At 43.3% G+C, this 17,741-nt stretch overlaps 1 protein-coding gene across 1 annotated transcript in view; it reads left to right on the top strand.

Annotated features, from left to right (window-relative positions):
• Positions 1–17,741, top strand: part of FARP1 (FERM, ARH/RhoGEF and pleckstrin domain protein 1) — a 121,683-nt gene that overhangs the window by 55,034 nt on the left and 48,908 nt on the right. Inside the window, exons 14-17 of the mRNA XM_015415097.1 lie at positions 1–104; positions 14,600–14,790; positions 15,140–15,191; positions 15,621–15,766. Of these exons, the coding sequence (XP_015270583.1) occupies positions 1–104; positions 14,600–14,790; positions 15,140–15,191; positions 15,621–15,766 (493 nt within the window). The remainder of the gene's footprint in view (positions 105–14,599; positions 14,791–15,139; positions 15,192–15,620; positions 15,767–17,741) is intronic.

Here is a 17,741-nt window from a genome sequence, read left to right as displayed (position 1 = left end):
AAGGAGGCTGGACGGTGCGGTGATAGCAACAATGGAGGAAGAGGAGGAGGTCGTCAAGGACAGACCCCAGCACAGTAGACCTCAGGCCCAGCAGCCGAGCACAGGTCCTGCATCCCGAGCTGCTCGTGGCAGTAACACCTCAATTCCTTTCATTGACTGCAGTGATGTAGATAGCGAGTATGACCTCCTCAGAGAGCAAATATCCCGGTCACATTCCCAAACAAATGACAATTATGAGGGTGATTCGACCAGTGGTGCCTATGTTGACTGTAGAGATGAAAAACGTAACAGGTATAGGGATTCCTCGGCCACCTCTGTAAAGTCATCCCGCCAGACCACCCAAGACTGTACTGACAGCAGCTCTACAAGTATGTCCTTCTATGTTGGTGGGAGCCCCAGAATCCCACGGCACAGCACTCTGATTGATGAAATGTTCAGGGGTCCAGATATCCGTAGTCCATTGGCCACACCCTTGCCTTCCAGTAGCAAAGGATCCAGTCCTCACATGAGTTTCGGCAGAGCAGGTTCCCAGAGCTGTATCTCTGAAAATGGGCGCAACTGCAAGGCTAGGACTGACAGTGATGACATTTGTGCATATCCCTGCCGTGGTTATATGAAGTGTTCCCCAGTCTTGCAGAAGCCCCATATGCAAATGATTCAGAACGTATGTAACAGATCTGATACAGATCCATTTATCTTGAGCCAAATGACTTCAACTCCTGGTCAAGAAGGTAGGCCAGACAGATACTTCACGGGGGTCCCTTTAGAAGGCAAGAGTATGGCAAATGGTGTGCCGTCCATTGGACAATCAAAGCAAAGTCCAGTTATGCAAACGTTGTATGCCCGGGGCATGATGGACCATATGTCTACTGTCCAAATGATGGAAGGTTCTACGAGCAGTGGGACAGAGTCTAGTGATTCTGATTCAGAAATGGTTAATCCTTTCACTCACCCTCTTGTGTTTGGGAATCCCATAGTGCTGAATTCTTCTCCCCTGGCTAGGAACAAGTATTCCTTTGGCAGCCTCCAGCTAGACGAAGAGGTAGAGGATGTTTCTGTGGGCCTTGGTGATGAAGATGGTGTCCATGTCTTTGGTTGCTAAGGGACATGAGCAGCACTTTCAGGTTCTGATTAAGGACTTTTCCTGTGCTTTTGGTTGAGAGTTGTTCTCTGAGTGCAAACAAAGTGTGTTCAGTGCTCTTGGGCCCTACTGAAAACTAGAAGGAGCATTTACTAAATGTAGTGGTGGTGGTGATGGTAGTTTACAGTGACATCTAATAATGTTGTGTGTTTTTTGGTAAGGAGATTTTGGTCACCTTTTGGCTAGACTCTTCATGAAGAGGAAAATTGTATAGTCTTAATTGTGTATAATATTTAACGGGGTGAAGGCAGGGTAGGTAACATGAGAAGTTACATAGTTGTTTGGGGAAGCACCATGATTTGAAATAATGGTATATGCATATGTGCTTTTCTCTCCTTATGAAGGAGAGCATGTTATTCAGTGCCTCATAGGTTTACAGTTAAAATTTTTATGCTGCAGTCAAAATGCAAGAAACTTAATATTCAGCGTAAAATCTAAGTGAATTTTTTAAAAGAGCTTGGTGACATCTTTTTTTACAAGAACTACTTCTGTATTATGGTTGTCTTAATTTCATGTTTATTCATGTGCTGGAAATATCAAAAGCCTCTTCATTTTTATTCAGTTGGCTAAATAGTTGGTTTTTCCTGACTAAACACAGCGAAGAGGTAGAGAATATTAACTTTAAAAAAGATAGATGGAAGCAATTTGGATTTAAACACTCCTACGTGGAAGCTAGCTCATCTGAAATTTTCTTGCAACAGTTAAATGCCTCATTTAATTATCATTAATCATAGCTTACAGAAGTTGATTACAAGGTTACTTTCAGTGTAGTTGGTATATGTGTGATCTGACCAAATTGCATGCATACCTGATGGTAGGCTTCCTATACCCATTTCCAGCAGGACAATGAGTCGTGGGTGTAAATGGATTGTGAACACATAGTTCTATCAAGATCAGCCCTTTCAGAAAATCAGAATTAGAGGAGTTTATTCAGCCACTTCACTCAGCAACATTTTGAAGCCTTCCTTCAGTAGGATTGCCTGGTCCAACGAGCGTGTTGGCGGGGGAAAGAGAGGGACTTTCTAGGAGTAGGGGCGGAGCGCTGTGACATGGTGACATTACGCAGAAGTGACATCATCACATCGGTGACATCACACTGTGACTCTCTGCTTTTTTGGCAAAACTCTATGGTGAAATAGACCTCAAACCATAGAGTTTTGCCCCAAAATCAGAACGTCGCTGTGCAATGGCATAGACATGATGACGTCACTTCCTCATAACATCAGCATGTTGTGTTTGGGAGTGGGATTCCCTCCCCACTGGCCAGCTGCCCAGTGGTGGGCAGGAGTCTGAAAAACCAGGGGATACCCTGCCCCCAACTGGGGAATGGCATCCCTATCCTCCAGCCAAAAGAGGCTTTCTCAATCTTAAGAGGCTTTTCCTCCAACATAAGAGCCAGTTGAGTTGGAGGAAGGCTTCAGATTTGGCCGAATACACCCTAGTGTTACTAAGCGGGATGAGAGGGGAAGCAGGAGACTGAGTAACTCCATTCTGCCATTGCTTCCTCCCAAGCAGCAGGTCCTGAAAGGGCAATGTGCATATAGTCATTTGGGGAATTTGTGATTTGTTGCTCTGGTTACAGTTGGTTCCAGGCCAATTTGTCTCTGAATGTTGCATAGGTATATAATGTTCTGGTCATCATTTTCATATATTAGTCTGTTAGATGTCAGAATTTAGGAATCTAAACAAAAGAGAAAGAGGCTAGTGAGAATTTAACCCTGTATGTAGGAAGTGTTTCCCCAGGCAGCAAGATATATCCACAATCTGCCCAGTAGCCTTACTGCTCTTGTTAAATGCTGTTTTTTTATTGCGGCAGAGGTACATGCCGTCAGTTTAAGTATACTCAGAGGAGTTTATCAGAATTAAATACCGAGGGACAGGTTTTTGTTGAACATCGTTAGCTCTACATATTTGTTTGTCAATTTGAAATCAGATAAACCAGTTAACAATATACCTTAAAAAAAAAACTCAGCAGTTTTTCTAAATTGTTTCAGATTGTTAGATTTTATACAACAAAGTGTGTGTTTGTAATTTTTCCCAATGCCTTGAATTAAGATGTATTAAATGACTGAGCCGATTGTAAGGATATGTTAATAAGAGTTTCATCTTATAGTTGGTTAGGGCTTTTCAGTATTTCACTTACATTCAGAATGAGATGGCTAAAGGACGGGCAACTTCTTTGCCCTTAAATACTGCATCAAAAATATTTGGCATAGCATCCATTTGCAGTGAGGGGCTAGAAAGCTCCTTTTTCTTTTAATGGGGCTGGGATTTTCAGGATCCTAACAAAACCCAAATGAGTTCGTTTTGTAAAAAGGCCTTTGGCTGAATACTGCCCACTCTTTTGGGACGCAGACATGTTTTATGTTTTAACTGCCAGAATCAAGTCTCCTTTCTCCCCCTGCTCACACCTGTACTACTAACTCATACTTCCGTATATGCTTACAATCCAGATATTTAGACAGCAGACAAGATGCTGACTAATAAATCCGTGGCTCTGCACTTGGTCAACAGCAAGGGGCTCAGTTGGAGCAAAAGTTGGTATAATATAGTGCTCTGCGTTTTGGCTGTAGAACAAATAGCTGTTCAGCTCATGGTCTTTTTAATGCTGAATGTTTCAATCCAAAGCGTAGGTAAACAGAAGCCCATTTTTGGAAACGCACAGGGAGTGTGTTTGTCTTTTTCTCAAATACCTTTGCTGACCATTGGTGGTGACAGAGAAAGAAACAGTGGCTTGGATCCACAGTAGCATTTCCACAGATACCAGAAGGGGAACCAGGAAAGTCACATGATGTGGTTGGCTTGCAGAAGCACGAGCTTAAATCCAGTCCTATTCTTGTCGTGTAAAGCTTGTTAACCATGCAAACTCTAATTGTGTCAGTGCTTTTTCCAGTCTCTCCAGTATATTGTATAATAGGTCGATCCGTTTTTAGGGGAAAATAATCTAATTTGATTTCATGCTGATTTAGAAGTGGCCAGAGATCTGTAATATATATATGTTGTGGTTAATGTGAATTGATTGGAGAATATCTGTAAACATTACTCATGACTGGGCATTGTAGAGAATATGCCACAAATGAACATCACAACCTGAATTTTGTCCAGTAAATTTGCATAGTTTCCAAACAGTCAGTGTACACAGACAGGACCAAAATCATGTTGTGCAAGAGTAAAAGCCTGGCCACATTCCCCACTGGCAACCAAACACGCTGGATGTGCTCCCACCTATGTGTGTAGTCACAGTGCCTATGTAAAACTTGGGAATATGTTCCTGTATGTGCATTGGAGTCTGTGCATATATGGATTGCATGTGCTGTGCACATTTGTGGCAAATGTAGATAGACAGGGCATTTGGCCAATGTACTTCCTCCCATTTCCCCCCTCTATGCATGCTGGCCCTGTACACAGGTAGGCAGATTGTACAGGGCTATAATTTTAGGGAAATGTAAACAGCTTGACAGGATAATCAGGTAGTTTTTGTCACTGGAGAGTATCTGTACGTATTCTATATCTGGGCATTATGGTCCTGTGCTTAAGGTTTCCTTATGCTAAGTGTGCAGTCTGCTATGAAAGAAATACTCCTTCCGCAAGTCTTCAGTGAACAAGATAATCCTTTTTTTGCATTATTATTTCCAATTAATACCGCCTCCAGAGAGAGAGAGAGAGAGAGAGGAAGAGAGAGAGAGAGAGAGAGAGAGAGAGAGAGAGAGAGAGAGAGAGAGAGAAGAAAACTTCATGACTGATTCCATTGCATGTGCCCTGGTCCATGGCTGAAATACTTGCACACTATACTTGGAGTTCATGCGTATTGATCAAATGATGTGTACTCAGTTCCCTGGTCATGGTACTTATGGGGAGAAAGGCTCACATTGGCCAGAGTGTATACATATTCTCCATTCAACTCTCATCAGTTCCAACATATACAGCAGTCCCCCGTGGCCCCCCCCCAAATCTCATGCTTGTATTGTTTCACTCATATATGCTGCTATTAGGGCTTTTATTATCTTTAGGTATAATCTGTGGAATTAGGGCTGTTTGGTTGTTCTGTGTTCCACTTCCTCATCTCTAGCATACTAGCAGAGGTTTAGGTAAACACTGCTTATACATTTTCTTGGCAAGAAGATGTATCTCAGTGAGTTGGGACAAATGAACCATGAATGGCATAAGTTTGCAAAACAGATCTGTTTCCTTCTGTATCCCTGCCACTTCTAAGGGTTGGGGAGGGGCCCTTAGGAACAGATGCTCCACATGGGGCTGCAGTTTGAAGTGGTCCTTCCTTTTTACATTGTGCAAACCGTTTCGCTAACAGAACAAAATTTGGTGTACGAGTGAGGAGGAAATTTCTGCTGGTTGTCCATCACAGCTGCATCCCAGTGCACTGGATGCTGCCATATTCCTTAGTACTCCCTGACCCTCAGGAAAATTACTCGGAGGGCTGCAGAGGAAATGGGGAGAAATGCACTCCATGCACTCATTCTGCTCACAGTTCATTGGATCCAAACCATTGTCTAAAAAATCTGTCACCCTTTGTAATCTATGGCTCCGGTCACACGGGCAGGAAACTGTGGGGAGGGGGGAAGCATGGCTGTTTGCCCCGGGGCAAACTAATGCGCGGTTAAGCGATCAGACCTCCTGTGGAGGTTCTGTGGAGGTACTGTGGAGGTTCCATGGGTAGGGAGAGGTGCCGATCACAGGACACGCCTGCGTGCAACGAAGAAGCGCACGGTGCGGCAAACTGCTTTTCTTTTTTTGTGTACACGACAAATGTGCATGCTCCGTTGGGTGCGTGTGCGCATCCACGGAGACTTGGGGAGGAGGAAACCTTTTTCGCAAGGGGACATGAGCGGGCGCCGGATGCCACCGGAAACGCGATCAGACGCCCGCCCTTGCCCTGCAGTTTCCGGAAACTAGTACCTCCAAGGTACTAGTTTTTTGCTGCGTGTTTTCGGCGGGAAGCCTCGGTTTTGCCACGGAAGCGCTGCGCTTCCCGGATGTGCCGGTGAGATCATGCCCGGAAACTCCGCCTGTCTTCCATCTCTCTTGCGTGGCTAATGTTCTGTGTGACCGCAGCCTATAAATGGCAGTGCTAGTATAAGCTCATTGGTTGTGAAGCTGATGAAGGCAGCAGATCCATGTATCTGGCCATGGTGAAAAGCTTGTTGCCTTCCTGTGCTCGCTTCTTCCAACATGAAAACTAAGTTGAAATAAGTTTTGAGTCCAGAGGCGCCTTTAAGACCAACAAAGTTTTATTCAGGGTGTAAGCTTTCATGTGCTTACACATTTCTTCATTGGTGTGCATGCACACGAAAGCTCATACCCAGAATTAAACTTTCTTGGTCTTTAAGGTGCCTCTGGACTCAAACTTTGTTCTACTGCTTCAGACCAGCATGGCTACCCCACCTGAAACTAAGTTGAAATATTTGACCAAATTTTATAGGGGACTGCTTTACATTAAAAAGTCAGAGATGTTCTTGGTTTTTAATAATGGAAGTTTTGCTGATTGATAGTACATAATTAGATTTAAAGGCAGCTTATCTTTTACAACCTATGAATATCAATTATTTTATTTATATATATTTATATATATATTTGCAAATAGTGTGCTTCATCATTGTCTCGGGGATAATGAAACAGCAGGATACAGTTCTGTTTCTCCCACTGCTAATCATAGCTGGTGTTGCCGTTTCAGACCGCTCGTGCTCATGTCCACTTAAAATTACCATCACATTACGCATTTTCATAGCTTACTTGAAATATTAATTCCATCCCATGAAGCTGATCTAGATTCCCAGTTGCAACCTGCAGATATGAAAAAATATATATATCATCGGCTACAGCCAGTTGTAATCCTCCTTGCTTGTCTTCAGTCTACTTCCTCCGATTAGGGTCAAGTTGAAATTTGCTTCAAACGTGAGCAAAAATTGCATGGATTCTAAGAGGAATTCTAAGCTGGAGGCAATTTTGCCCAATCCGTGAAAGTAGCTAGAAGCATGAGTGGGTGGTGATTCCTGTCTCCGTGTTTCTGGGTCTCCCATGAGAAGAGTGATGAGTGTATCCCCCTCAGGACTATGGAACACTATGTCCCGTCATCAAGTGAATGGCACCCCTTTCCGATTTCTGGGTCATGTTTAAAAGCGAAAGAGCAGAGGCAGTTTGCTGACACTTCCTTTGCTGCTGCTTCTGCAGAACGTGTAAAAGTGACCCTCAGATCCAGTTTTGTTTTCCAAGAACAATTCCTCAATTTTGTCTTTTGAGTCTTTTTTTGCATGCTTTGCTGTCTGTGGACAAAGTCCTTTCTCAGCACTGGTTTTCTGAACAAGTAGAATCTTTCCGTGTGGGCTGTTCATATGCTATGTTTTTCCTTTTGACTGGCATTTTGATGTTTCCGTTTGAATTCGTTTTGAACAGGAGCACATCTTGGGAGGGTTGGCTTTACCCCTTCAGCGATGTTCTTCAGACTTTTTGAACGTGAACGCGGAGGTTCTCCTGTGTGGTTGCTCACAGCCTTTTGTTCTGCAGATTGGGTTGGGTTATTAATCCAACACTGGCACTGAAGGAAGGTATCTGTTACCCTTCTCAAACATGCAGGGAAATTATCATCAGAACAAGGCAGTGTCTTTGGCGGGGAGATTCCTATTGTGATTTATTTTAGGTTGAGGGAGGGAAGTTCCACTTGTCTTGACATCCTGTCCTTCCCCTTTCATGCGTCCTGTGTCCAGGAGGACGGGAGGTACTAGAGGTTGCCAAGCTGGTCTTACAAAATATATATTTTTTAAGCAGGTAACTTTTTATTTATATTAATGAAACAAAAAAATTGGGTCTAACTGAGTTGTGTATATATTTTTCCCACTCACATGCATAAATGAAGCTGTCTTAGAATTTTTGCACAGTGGTCATTGAAAGTACAGTAAAATGGTTCAACGATAGTTTTCCCCTCGTGATGGTTCACAACCATGGTAAAGGCGTGCATTTGTTTTTTACTGAAACACTAGCAAAGGTTAGGGATATCTCTGAGAACAATGCGTTCTGAGTTCTGTAAAGTAAGTGGATTCCCTCTCCTCCCTCCCTCTCTCTCTCCCTCTCTCTCTCTCACACACACACACACACACACACACACACACACAAAAACACCCTTTCAGTGGCTTCTCATTAGAGAAAGATGAGCTTCATGTTACATCAGTAAAAGCAGCTCAAACATAATAGTGTTTTTTCCCCAGTGAAATGAATAAAAGTCATGTTGGAAATGCACGTAAAAGAACATTTGTGAATGGCAGCATAAATTGCTACCCATAATATGAACGGCCAGAGAAAGCTTTTCGTGGCAGTTTCCTGCTATAGTAATTGAACCAAAATGCCCATAACCACCATTTGCTCATTTGCTTGGATTCCATGGTAAAGCTCTGCTGACGGAATGGATTTTGGTCTGCAAAGCGGGACTTCCTCTCCTTCTCTTTCCTGCTGCAGCCTACACTGATCCAAGAAATGCTGCTTAAGGGGGACTGGGTGTGTGTGGGGGTGTCACAGGTCTGCAACAGGAAGGAGGAACTGGAGAAAATCATACCTGCACCCCTCCATTCGTGGAAATTTTCTGCAGGATTCAACCCATTACCTTTTATGCATGATTTCCAACATGAAAGTCTGAATGGAAAGAATAATGTGTGAAGCCTTTTGCTGTTTGGGGAAAGGCATGGAATATTTTAATCCAGTCCTGTATTTTCCCAGCATTGTTTTGGATGTGTGTCTGACTTAACCCACTGACCAAAACCAACCCGCTAATGCACAGATTTTAGTCCTTTTCTTTGGTGCATTTTATAACTTTTAAATAATATCTGAACGTGCATTTAAAAGGCAATGGCAAATTATTTCTTAAAAATTACTGGGAACTTCAGTCTCATTCTTGTCATTTGTTTAGCAGTGTTATAAAGAGACCTCTTTTATTTAGCTGTATGCACTGTTTTGTCAGCATGTACCTCTGTGGGAGGAAAAAGCCTTTTTTCCCCACTGTTCTTTCTTTATTCTCAAAGCATGGTGTATCTTCTGTTCCTTGCATTGTTTGCCATACTGCCCCTATGTCATTATACCAAAATGAAAAGGTAGCTCAGCTGGTAATGGAAGCGTCCGTATCTTCCTGTTCCAGTGATCCTGCATTCATATAAAAATGCCTTCTTTCATGGTCACCTACAAGGAACCTGCTTTGCAGACTTCCAAAATAGAAACTGGTGGGCAAGAGCAGGTGACTTTCGACATGAATATTTGGTCTCCAAGATGAAGATATGGAGACAGCCTGCTTTTCACTTTACAGTGAAGGCAACATTTAAAATGATTAAATCAATGTGTGTATGTGTGTGTGTGCGGGGGGGGGGGTTAGCAGGATCACTGTTGTGTGGGGAAGGTGTTGACCAGAAATGGACAGTAACTGTAGGGCTTTAGGGAATTACGATCAAGCTGTTCTTTCCATCCCTTTTGTTCTTTGCAGTGATGGAAAGAATTAAGCTAGGAAGAGAAACACCCAATAGCTCAAAATGTCCCCTTCCCCTTCCTGCTATTACACAGTTTGCAATCTCTTATCTTTTTTTCCGATCAAAAGTGACTCTGTTTATGTGGCCAACAGCTGCAGTTACTTGCCAGTTTTGTACTTGCCAGTATTAATACTATTCTATATCAATGTAGCATGGACTTCGTTACCCAAGAGGGATGGGTTCCTGGCTACTAAACCTAATGCTGAATTTGGTGACTTCTTGTAAGCATGTCAAGCCAAAATTATTTGTTTATCTATGTATGCATGACATTAATTTTCGTTTTGCTTTTTCAATTGCCTGTACTGAAGGCTTTTATCCTTTCTAACTGGTATCTTGCTGTAAAACTGTCTCTTGCTTTAACTGTGCTATGCAGCTGCTGGTTGAAATATTCAAATCGAGTACATGTTCATTTGTATGACGCACCATTCTCACAGATCACTCACAATCACTCGCAATCACCGCCACCAGCATAGATACACATTTCAGGCCACACGAGTCCAAGTGACCCTTTCTCTTCCCTTTCCTCCTGTCTCTTGGAGCAAGGCAGCCACGATCAGAAAACACTTACCTTTGCTGGAATTGACTTATTTTTGTGTGTGTGCATTTCCTGTTACATTTCAGGGGTGTTCACATATAAACAACTCTGTTAGTCTTAGCTTTGATCCCCTTGTCCCCCTTAAATACTTTTCTTTATTTGTTCCACGGAAGTGGCAGGAGAGAAAACATGATTGCATGCCGCATACCACCACCCGGACATCATGCAAAGGGGAGGAAATGTAGGTCTGTTCCCTGAAGGGAAATGTACACCCCCCTGGTGCTGGAACTGAACTCATGTCTTCCCCAGAAATATTCACATCCTTTCTTTTCCTCCTTGGCTTTGCATGAGAAAGGAGAAGACACACAGTTCACTTACTCATCTTCTCATTTCTGTGGAACACTCTTTGCTGGCAACTCCATTTTTATTAATTAGAAAAAGGGCTGTATGAAATTAATGATCCATAGTTTGGTCAAATAAATGAACTGTGTTCTGGGCTTGTTCTGTCTCCCCTGTCTTGAGGTCAGTGCAGGGTTTATGAACCCTGCTGTCCTAGTTTTTGCCATCCAGAGTACTTTTATTAGATACTTTTCCATCCTAGAGTTCTGGTTTCGATCTGCTTTTTGCTAATACATTCTCACTGAATGAGTGTAATTTCTATATATCTTAGAAAATCTTTTTAGTTTTTAACATTTAAAAAACAAATTGGTTATTTTTAAAATGCAGATGAGCTGTGCTTACGCTAATGCTGCTACAGAAGGCAAGCCGGATTCTGTTTTGCCTTTTCTGGACTGATATATCACAATTTGACTAAAAACCTGCTTTTAATTTACTATGATGCAAGGAATGGCTGGAAACCCCCTCCCTCCCCCAATAGTTTTGAATTTTTAAAATTGGACTGTGTGCTTGATTGGCAGTTAAAAGCACTCCTCTTGAAATTCTATGGCTGTCCTAGAATGAAGCACAGTGCAATTATGATGGTTTTAATAAGGGCAAAGTAAACATGCAGGAAACAAGTAGATGGATTTTCTCGAAAGGCATGGCTGTCTTCATCTGTATGCACAGTGTGCGGGAAAACCTCAAAATGTTTAAATCCAGTTTGTGTTCTAATCTGGCCTTCAGAATCCCTTTAAAATCATTACATATATATACATAAAAATACACACACACACACTCACACCTCTGTTGCTTTAATATCAGTCTATAAAAGTTGAGTCTCTTCTCGCTCTCCCCCACCCCCCAGTATTTTGGACAGATACTAAACGTTGCATTAAACATCTCGAAATGCAAGCTTGCTTACACTTTGGTGTTCACTGGGTAGCAGTTAAACTACTTGAGCCCATTGGACCGTTCTGGCTTGGTTTTGTTATAAACTCACCCCTTACTAAAGCAGAGTTTCAGTTCAGCTTCTGTTATAATTGCAGAGGCACACTCTCCATAGATGTACAAGTTAATGCCACTGGAATCTATACATGAACCTGGTAGGGTCACTAAGCCACCTGCGGCACAGACACTTCCACATGTGATCGTGTACACCTTCCCGAGCATCTTAATGAGGTTCCTTCCATGAGTAGCCCTCATGGCTAGCTGTTAAAGACGAGGGACTTGGGGTCCACATCTACAAATCCTTATGCCCAACACATAGGCAACTTCACACACATGCAGACGTCCTCATGTTCCCTCATGGGGCAGGCCGAGTGCCAGAATCCCTCTATTTTTACTTCATGTTTGAGGTGAGACCTTTGTTCCTTTTGTCTTTTGTAAATGTAGTTTGAGAACATACCAGTTATAAAACTTAGAAAGTGCAACTTCGTGACTAAGGGCTTCCCTGCCCTTGTGCTTTTCTTCTAACAATGCATTCATTTTATTTCGAAGTTATTGTATACAGTTGTGTACTAGTGTCAATAAAATTGGCATTTGTGTAACAAGCTGTGATTTCTCTCTCAGATTTTCCTGAGCGTCCATTTAGCATGGAACTGTGGGTAAATTTATTTCATTAACATTAAAAAAAAAACACCCTACTTTGTGTAAGTATCTCATTCGCTTTGAGTAACTGTAGGGTACAGTATTTGATCTGGTCCTGACAAAAGATGCTGGAGACAAATATGACTCTTACTGGGCTGACATGAACATCTATACAAATTTTGACCCTCCTGATAAATAAATTGGATTTACCATGTCTATGTATATCCTGGGTAATGTTCCACTATTGATTGGTGTTCCTGCTGGTAGGAAACAAACAATTCAGTTAGATGAAACTTCTAATTATGTTTGCAATGTAGAACCTATTGTGTTGGGTACGTGGTTTTGCAGACGACATACACGCATACCAACTCTGGACATTGTTTGCTGCCTGACCTGTGCTCATTTCTCTTAATGAAGCGTTTGTTTTGTTTTGTTTTGAAAATGTGAAGCAAAATCAGTGAGAAGCATGAGGCTCAGAAGTGTTTGTGGACATAACTTCTCAGTTGACTTCTAGCTTCATGGGGACACGTGTAGATTTCAGTCAGCTTTCTGTCTTTCACACACCATCACCTGGCTATCTTGCAAGGACACATCTTAAAAGCATCTTTTAGCATCATGTTTTCACGTACCCACCATTGTGTACTCGTGTGCTTTTTAAAAAAAAAGTGTTATAAATGTAACGAGGCACACACGGCTGTGAATCTTTAAAGTTTTCCCATTATAAACATAACACCTTTTTGTGTGAATGTGATGTTAGCGTTTCCACCTCAAACAACCAGAGGAGCACGGAATAACTCGACAAGGTATACCTTGCTTTTGTTATTTGTAGGAAGAGGAACAGAGTAGTTTCTTCCTAATGTTTTAGATGTGACTTTGACTTAGCAAATCATATTTTTTTTCCGTAGAACCTGTTCCTCATAATGGCTCAGTTGAGACACTGTGCGAAACCATGATTTAATTGAACTGACTGTGGCTAGTGTGATTGATTGAATGCAGGCTGCTCCACTAACTGTGGTTGGTTGGAGTTCATCAGACTAGGAGCCACAGTTGAGTTATTAACCACATCTCAAATCTGTTAAAACATCTTCATTATGTTGTATTTGCTAATTTGCTGTTCACCCTCTACCTATAGGTACAGACTGATAACTTCCATTTCAGTGTGTCTGAGGAAGTATGGGTGCCCAGGAAAGCTCACACCTTGAATAAAACTTTGTTGATTTTAAAGGTGCCACTGGACCCAAACGTTATTAACCACAGTTAGTGTTAACTATGGTTTCATGTGGTGTCTGAATACAGAACCCCTAGCTTAATCCGGGTCTCATTTTGCTGTGCTTTCTGTGGACACTCTCCCAGGCTATAGAGATTAGGCAATCAAACCAGCATTTGTTGGGGAGAAACCAGGGTTTGAGTGCGTGTGTGAGAACGGAACCCTGCCTTCACAAGTGAGCTGTAGTTAAAGTAAACCATAGTTTTGTGTCATGTCTGAACTGAGCCACTGTCTCTTCTTTAGCAATCTCTGAAGTAATTTTAATGTTGCATTTTTGGGAGTTAAAATTTTTAGGAAGGTGAAAAAGCCCTGATAAATGTAGCATAATTCCTTTTATTTGTACAGTTCTTCTGTACTAAAATTAGCAGCCAAACACTGAAAGCTTTAACAGCTTTGGTTCTGTTTGCACGTTATCTTTCTCTTACATGCACCCCTGTGCAAAATGAAGGCAGGAATGAATGCTCCTCACACAGAAGGTGATGTTTGAACCTGGATGTGCCATTTATTTGAATGTGGGATTTACCTGTCCCAACCACTACTACTTCCTTTCCAAGTCTAGATACATGATCCTGAAGATCCTGCCTTCAAAGGTGTAATCTTCTAGTTCAGATGTTATCTTCTACCTTCGGTGAAGTGAGAAGGGGAAAAGCAAGGGTGGATCAGGGAAGAATCACGCAGGCCTTGAAATCTTTTTGCCAATCCTTTTGTGCATTGAGGCGGTGATAAATAAAATCCAAACAGGGCCACTGTCTTTCACAGCAGATTCACCTGGATACTGTAAACTGTACTTGAATTGGTGAAGACTACAAATTTTGAAAACCTTTGTAGCTAGAACCGCCTGCCTTTGAACAGGCTGCGGGTCATCCAGTTTTATTCCCTTGCTGAGCCTAGCGAAAGTAACGCAATCCTGTGCCTAAGTTGAAAAAAGAGCTGTATGCGATCTAAGAATAAAAATGAACCCATCCTCCATAGCTGCTTCACCATGAACTCTGAAATCAGTTTATCACATCCTACTAAGATAGCATAATATTAAACAGGCAGACACCTTTTCCACCATTTCCTCATGCAACATGAGCATTGCTCTGGTCCACCCTGTGCACACACTATGCTAAGGTGGATACTGAATTGTTCTGGGAAGCCGCATTCTCAATGTCGTTATGTTCTTCCTTCAGCAGGCTCTCTTGCCGGCAGCCCTCACCTTTCAGAACTGTCAATCAATTCCCAAGGAGGACCACCCATGGCCCATGTGACGCTATCTCCCAATCTGAGCCCTGATAATAGGCAGGCTTCTCCATTGGTCAGCCCTCTGCTGAACGACCAGACTGGGATTCGAACGGATGATGAAGAGGAAGTCAGGAGAAAGGTATCGATGCTGGTGCTCCCCTTGTTCCCCTTTTTTATTAGGATACGTGGCCGTGCCTTGCATCTTTGGGCTCGAGCAATTCTCACTTCCTCGACCGGGACTCAGTCCAGCCTCCTTTTGTTACAAGGAGCTGGATGCTGCTGATTTTCACCTCTGGCATTCCCTGGGGAAAGGGGTCTTCTGAATGCCTTTTTGATGGAAACTGAATCTTTGATACACTTGCTTTTCCACTGAAATACAGCCCTCCACACAAGAATGAGATCTGTTGTGGGGGGGTTTAGCCTTAAAACACTGGGGGGAAGTTATTAGTGTTGTCACAAAAGTGTCTCGAATTATGCATTTTGAATAGGCAGCTTCTGCCTTTTCAGACTGTGTAGTTGTCAGCGGGAATCCACAAGTGTGTGAGGCCGGATCTACCCATAAATATCTTCTCCCCTCATCTTTTTAAATGACAGTGTTAACTTTTTGCTTGAGGTGGTTTTTCAGGGCAGAAGGTGACGGAATCCTCCTCAGGTTCCCTGATGCTGAGCGTTTGCACAGCAGCATGATCTGCTATAGCCCTTGTAGGACTCTACCACTTCAGACTGAAGTGCCACATTTGGAATGATTTACTGTAGGACTGTACCACTGTAGGACTGTACCACTTCAGACTGAAGTGCCACATTTGCACAGTTTAAGAAGAGCTTCCTGCACACGGAAGGCAAATTGTATAGTAAAAGCTTTGTTAACCTGCACTTGCGTATCCAGAATGCTCCGTCAGAGGACAAGCTCCTCCCCTAAGCCACCGTACCTCTGTGTGTTTGGTTGCATGCTCTGCTCTGCCTCCCCAGCCAGCCAGATTCATCCACCCATGGCCCATGTGACGCTATCTCCCAATCTGAGCCCTGATAATAGGCAGGCTTCTCCATTGGTCAGCCCTCTGCTGAACGACCAGACTGGGATTCGAACGGATGATGAAGAGGAAGTCAGGAGAAAGGTATCGATGCTGGTGCTCCCCTTGTTCCCCTTTTTTATTAGGATACGTGGCCGTGCCTTGCATCTTTGGGCTCGAGCAATTCTCACTTCCTCGACCGGGACTCAGTCCAGCCTCCTTTTGTTACAAGGAGCTGGATGCTGCTGATTTTCACCTCTGGCATTCCCTGGGGAAAGGGGTCTTCTGAATGCCTTTTTGATGGAAACTGAATCTTTGATACACTTGCTTTTCCACTGAAATACAGCCCTCCACACAAGAATGAGATCTGTTGTGGGGGGGTTTAGCCTTAAAACACTGGGGGGAAGTTATTAGTGTTGTCACAAAAGTGTCTCGAATTATGCATTTTGAATAGGCAGCTTCTGCCTTTTCAGACTGTGTAGTTGTCAGCGGGAATCCACAAGTGTGTGAGGCCGGATCTACCCATAAATATCTTCTCCCCTCATCTTTTTAAATGACAGTGTTAACTTTTTGCTTGAGGTGGTTTTTCAGGGCAGAAGGTGACGGAATCCTCCTCAGGTTCCCTGATGCTGAGCGTTTGCACAGCAGCATGATCTGCTATAGCCCTTGTAGGACTCTACCACTTCAGACTGAAGTGCCACATTTGCACAGTTTAAGAAGAGCTTCCTGCACACGGAAGGCAAATTGTATAGTAAAAGCTTTGTTAACCTGCACTCGCGTGTCCAGAATGCTCCGTCAGAGGACAAACTCCTCCCCTAAACCTCTGTGTGTTTGGTTGCATGCTCCGCTCTGCCTCCCCAGCCAGCCAGATTCATGCCTCCAGCCGTTACTGGGTTTTTGACCATCAGCACAGCTAGCTGAAGTCATCCTCAGGTGCCTCCCCTTCCCTCAACCTACTTTGAGCCGCAGAAAACCAGCTGTGCCCAGTGTTCCCTCTAAGCTGAGTTAGTGTGAACTAGCTCACAGTTTTTTAGCCTCCAGCTCATACGTTTTTTGGAAGGATGGTTCCAGAGCAAACTAATTTATGTAGTAGCCAAATGCCAGTAGTTCACAAAGTAGAATATTTGCTGACAAGATTCCCCAGCTTAGAGGGAGCATTGGTTGTGCCAGAGCGTTCCTGGGCAGTGGGCCCACTTATCTGCCTCCAGGGGGAAGGGGAAGGGTCCCACCAAACATTTGGGGTTGTCACCTTGGCATTTCCAGTGGAGTGGGGTCTGGTCACTGGGCATTCTGATGGGTGGAGCGGTAAAGCGGTATGTTTGAGGATCTGGCACATTTGGTTAGCCTGCAGCCCCTGGTCTCCATGAGTGCTGGTTCACAAAGTTTTTACTGGACTAAGAAATACATGTGTACACCCCCACCCCGAATCCTTTGCCGTTGCCACCCTGCTCAATAGTGTCAGGCGCCTTGTTTGTGTTTTTTCCTTGAGCAGTAGAAGTGCTGCCTTAAGGGGCCAGTTAAAAAGGTAAAGGTTCCCTTGCTCGAAAGCCAGTCGAATCCGACTCTAGGGTTGCGGTGCACATCTCCGTTTCAAAGCCGAAGAGCCAGCGCTGTCCGAAGACGTTTCCGTGGTCATGTGGCCGGCATGACTAAACGCCAAGGCGCACGGAACGCTGTTACCTTCCCACCGAAGTGGTCCCTATTTATCTACTTGCAATTTCTTGCTTTCGAACTGCTAGGTTGGCAGGAGCTGGAACTAGAGACGGGAGCTCACTCCGTCATGCGGCACCAAGGGGGCCAGTTAGGCTGATCCTAATCTGTTGTGTGATCATCATAGAGAAAAAGCAGAGTTTAGCTCTGTTTCTCAAGGAAGACAAAATGTGAAAGAAAAAAATGGAAACCCAAGATTTCCTTGGCGATAGCTGCAGTATGGTACATCCTAGCTATACATCATCCTCCAATCCTGAGTGTGCTTACGTGGACATTAAACCTCTCACTGAACTCAAGGGAATGTTCTGAGTAAACATGCTTAGGATCAATCTTATCGTGAATAGAAGGTACTGTTTTATACTCTGACACA

Source organism: Gekko japonicus, unplaced genomic scaffold (genome assembly GCF_001447785.1).
Source record: "Gekko japonicus isolate JY-2015 unplaced genomic scaffold, Gekko_japonicus_V1.1 scaffold52, whole genome shotgun sequence".
NCBI lineage: Eukaryota > Metazoa > Chordata > Lepidosauria > Squamata > Gekkonidae > Gekko > Gekko japonicus.
Note: the sequence above shows the minus strand (reverse complement) of the source record. Positions and strands in the feature narration are given on the sequence as shown.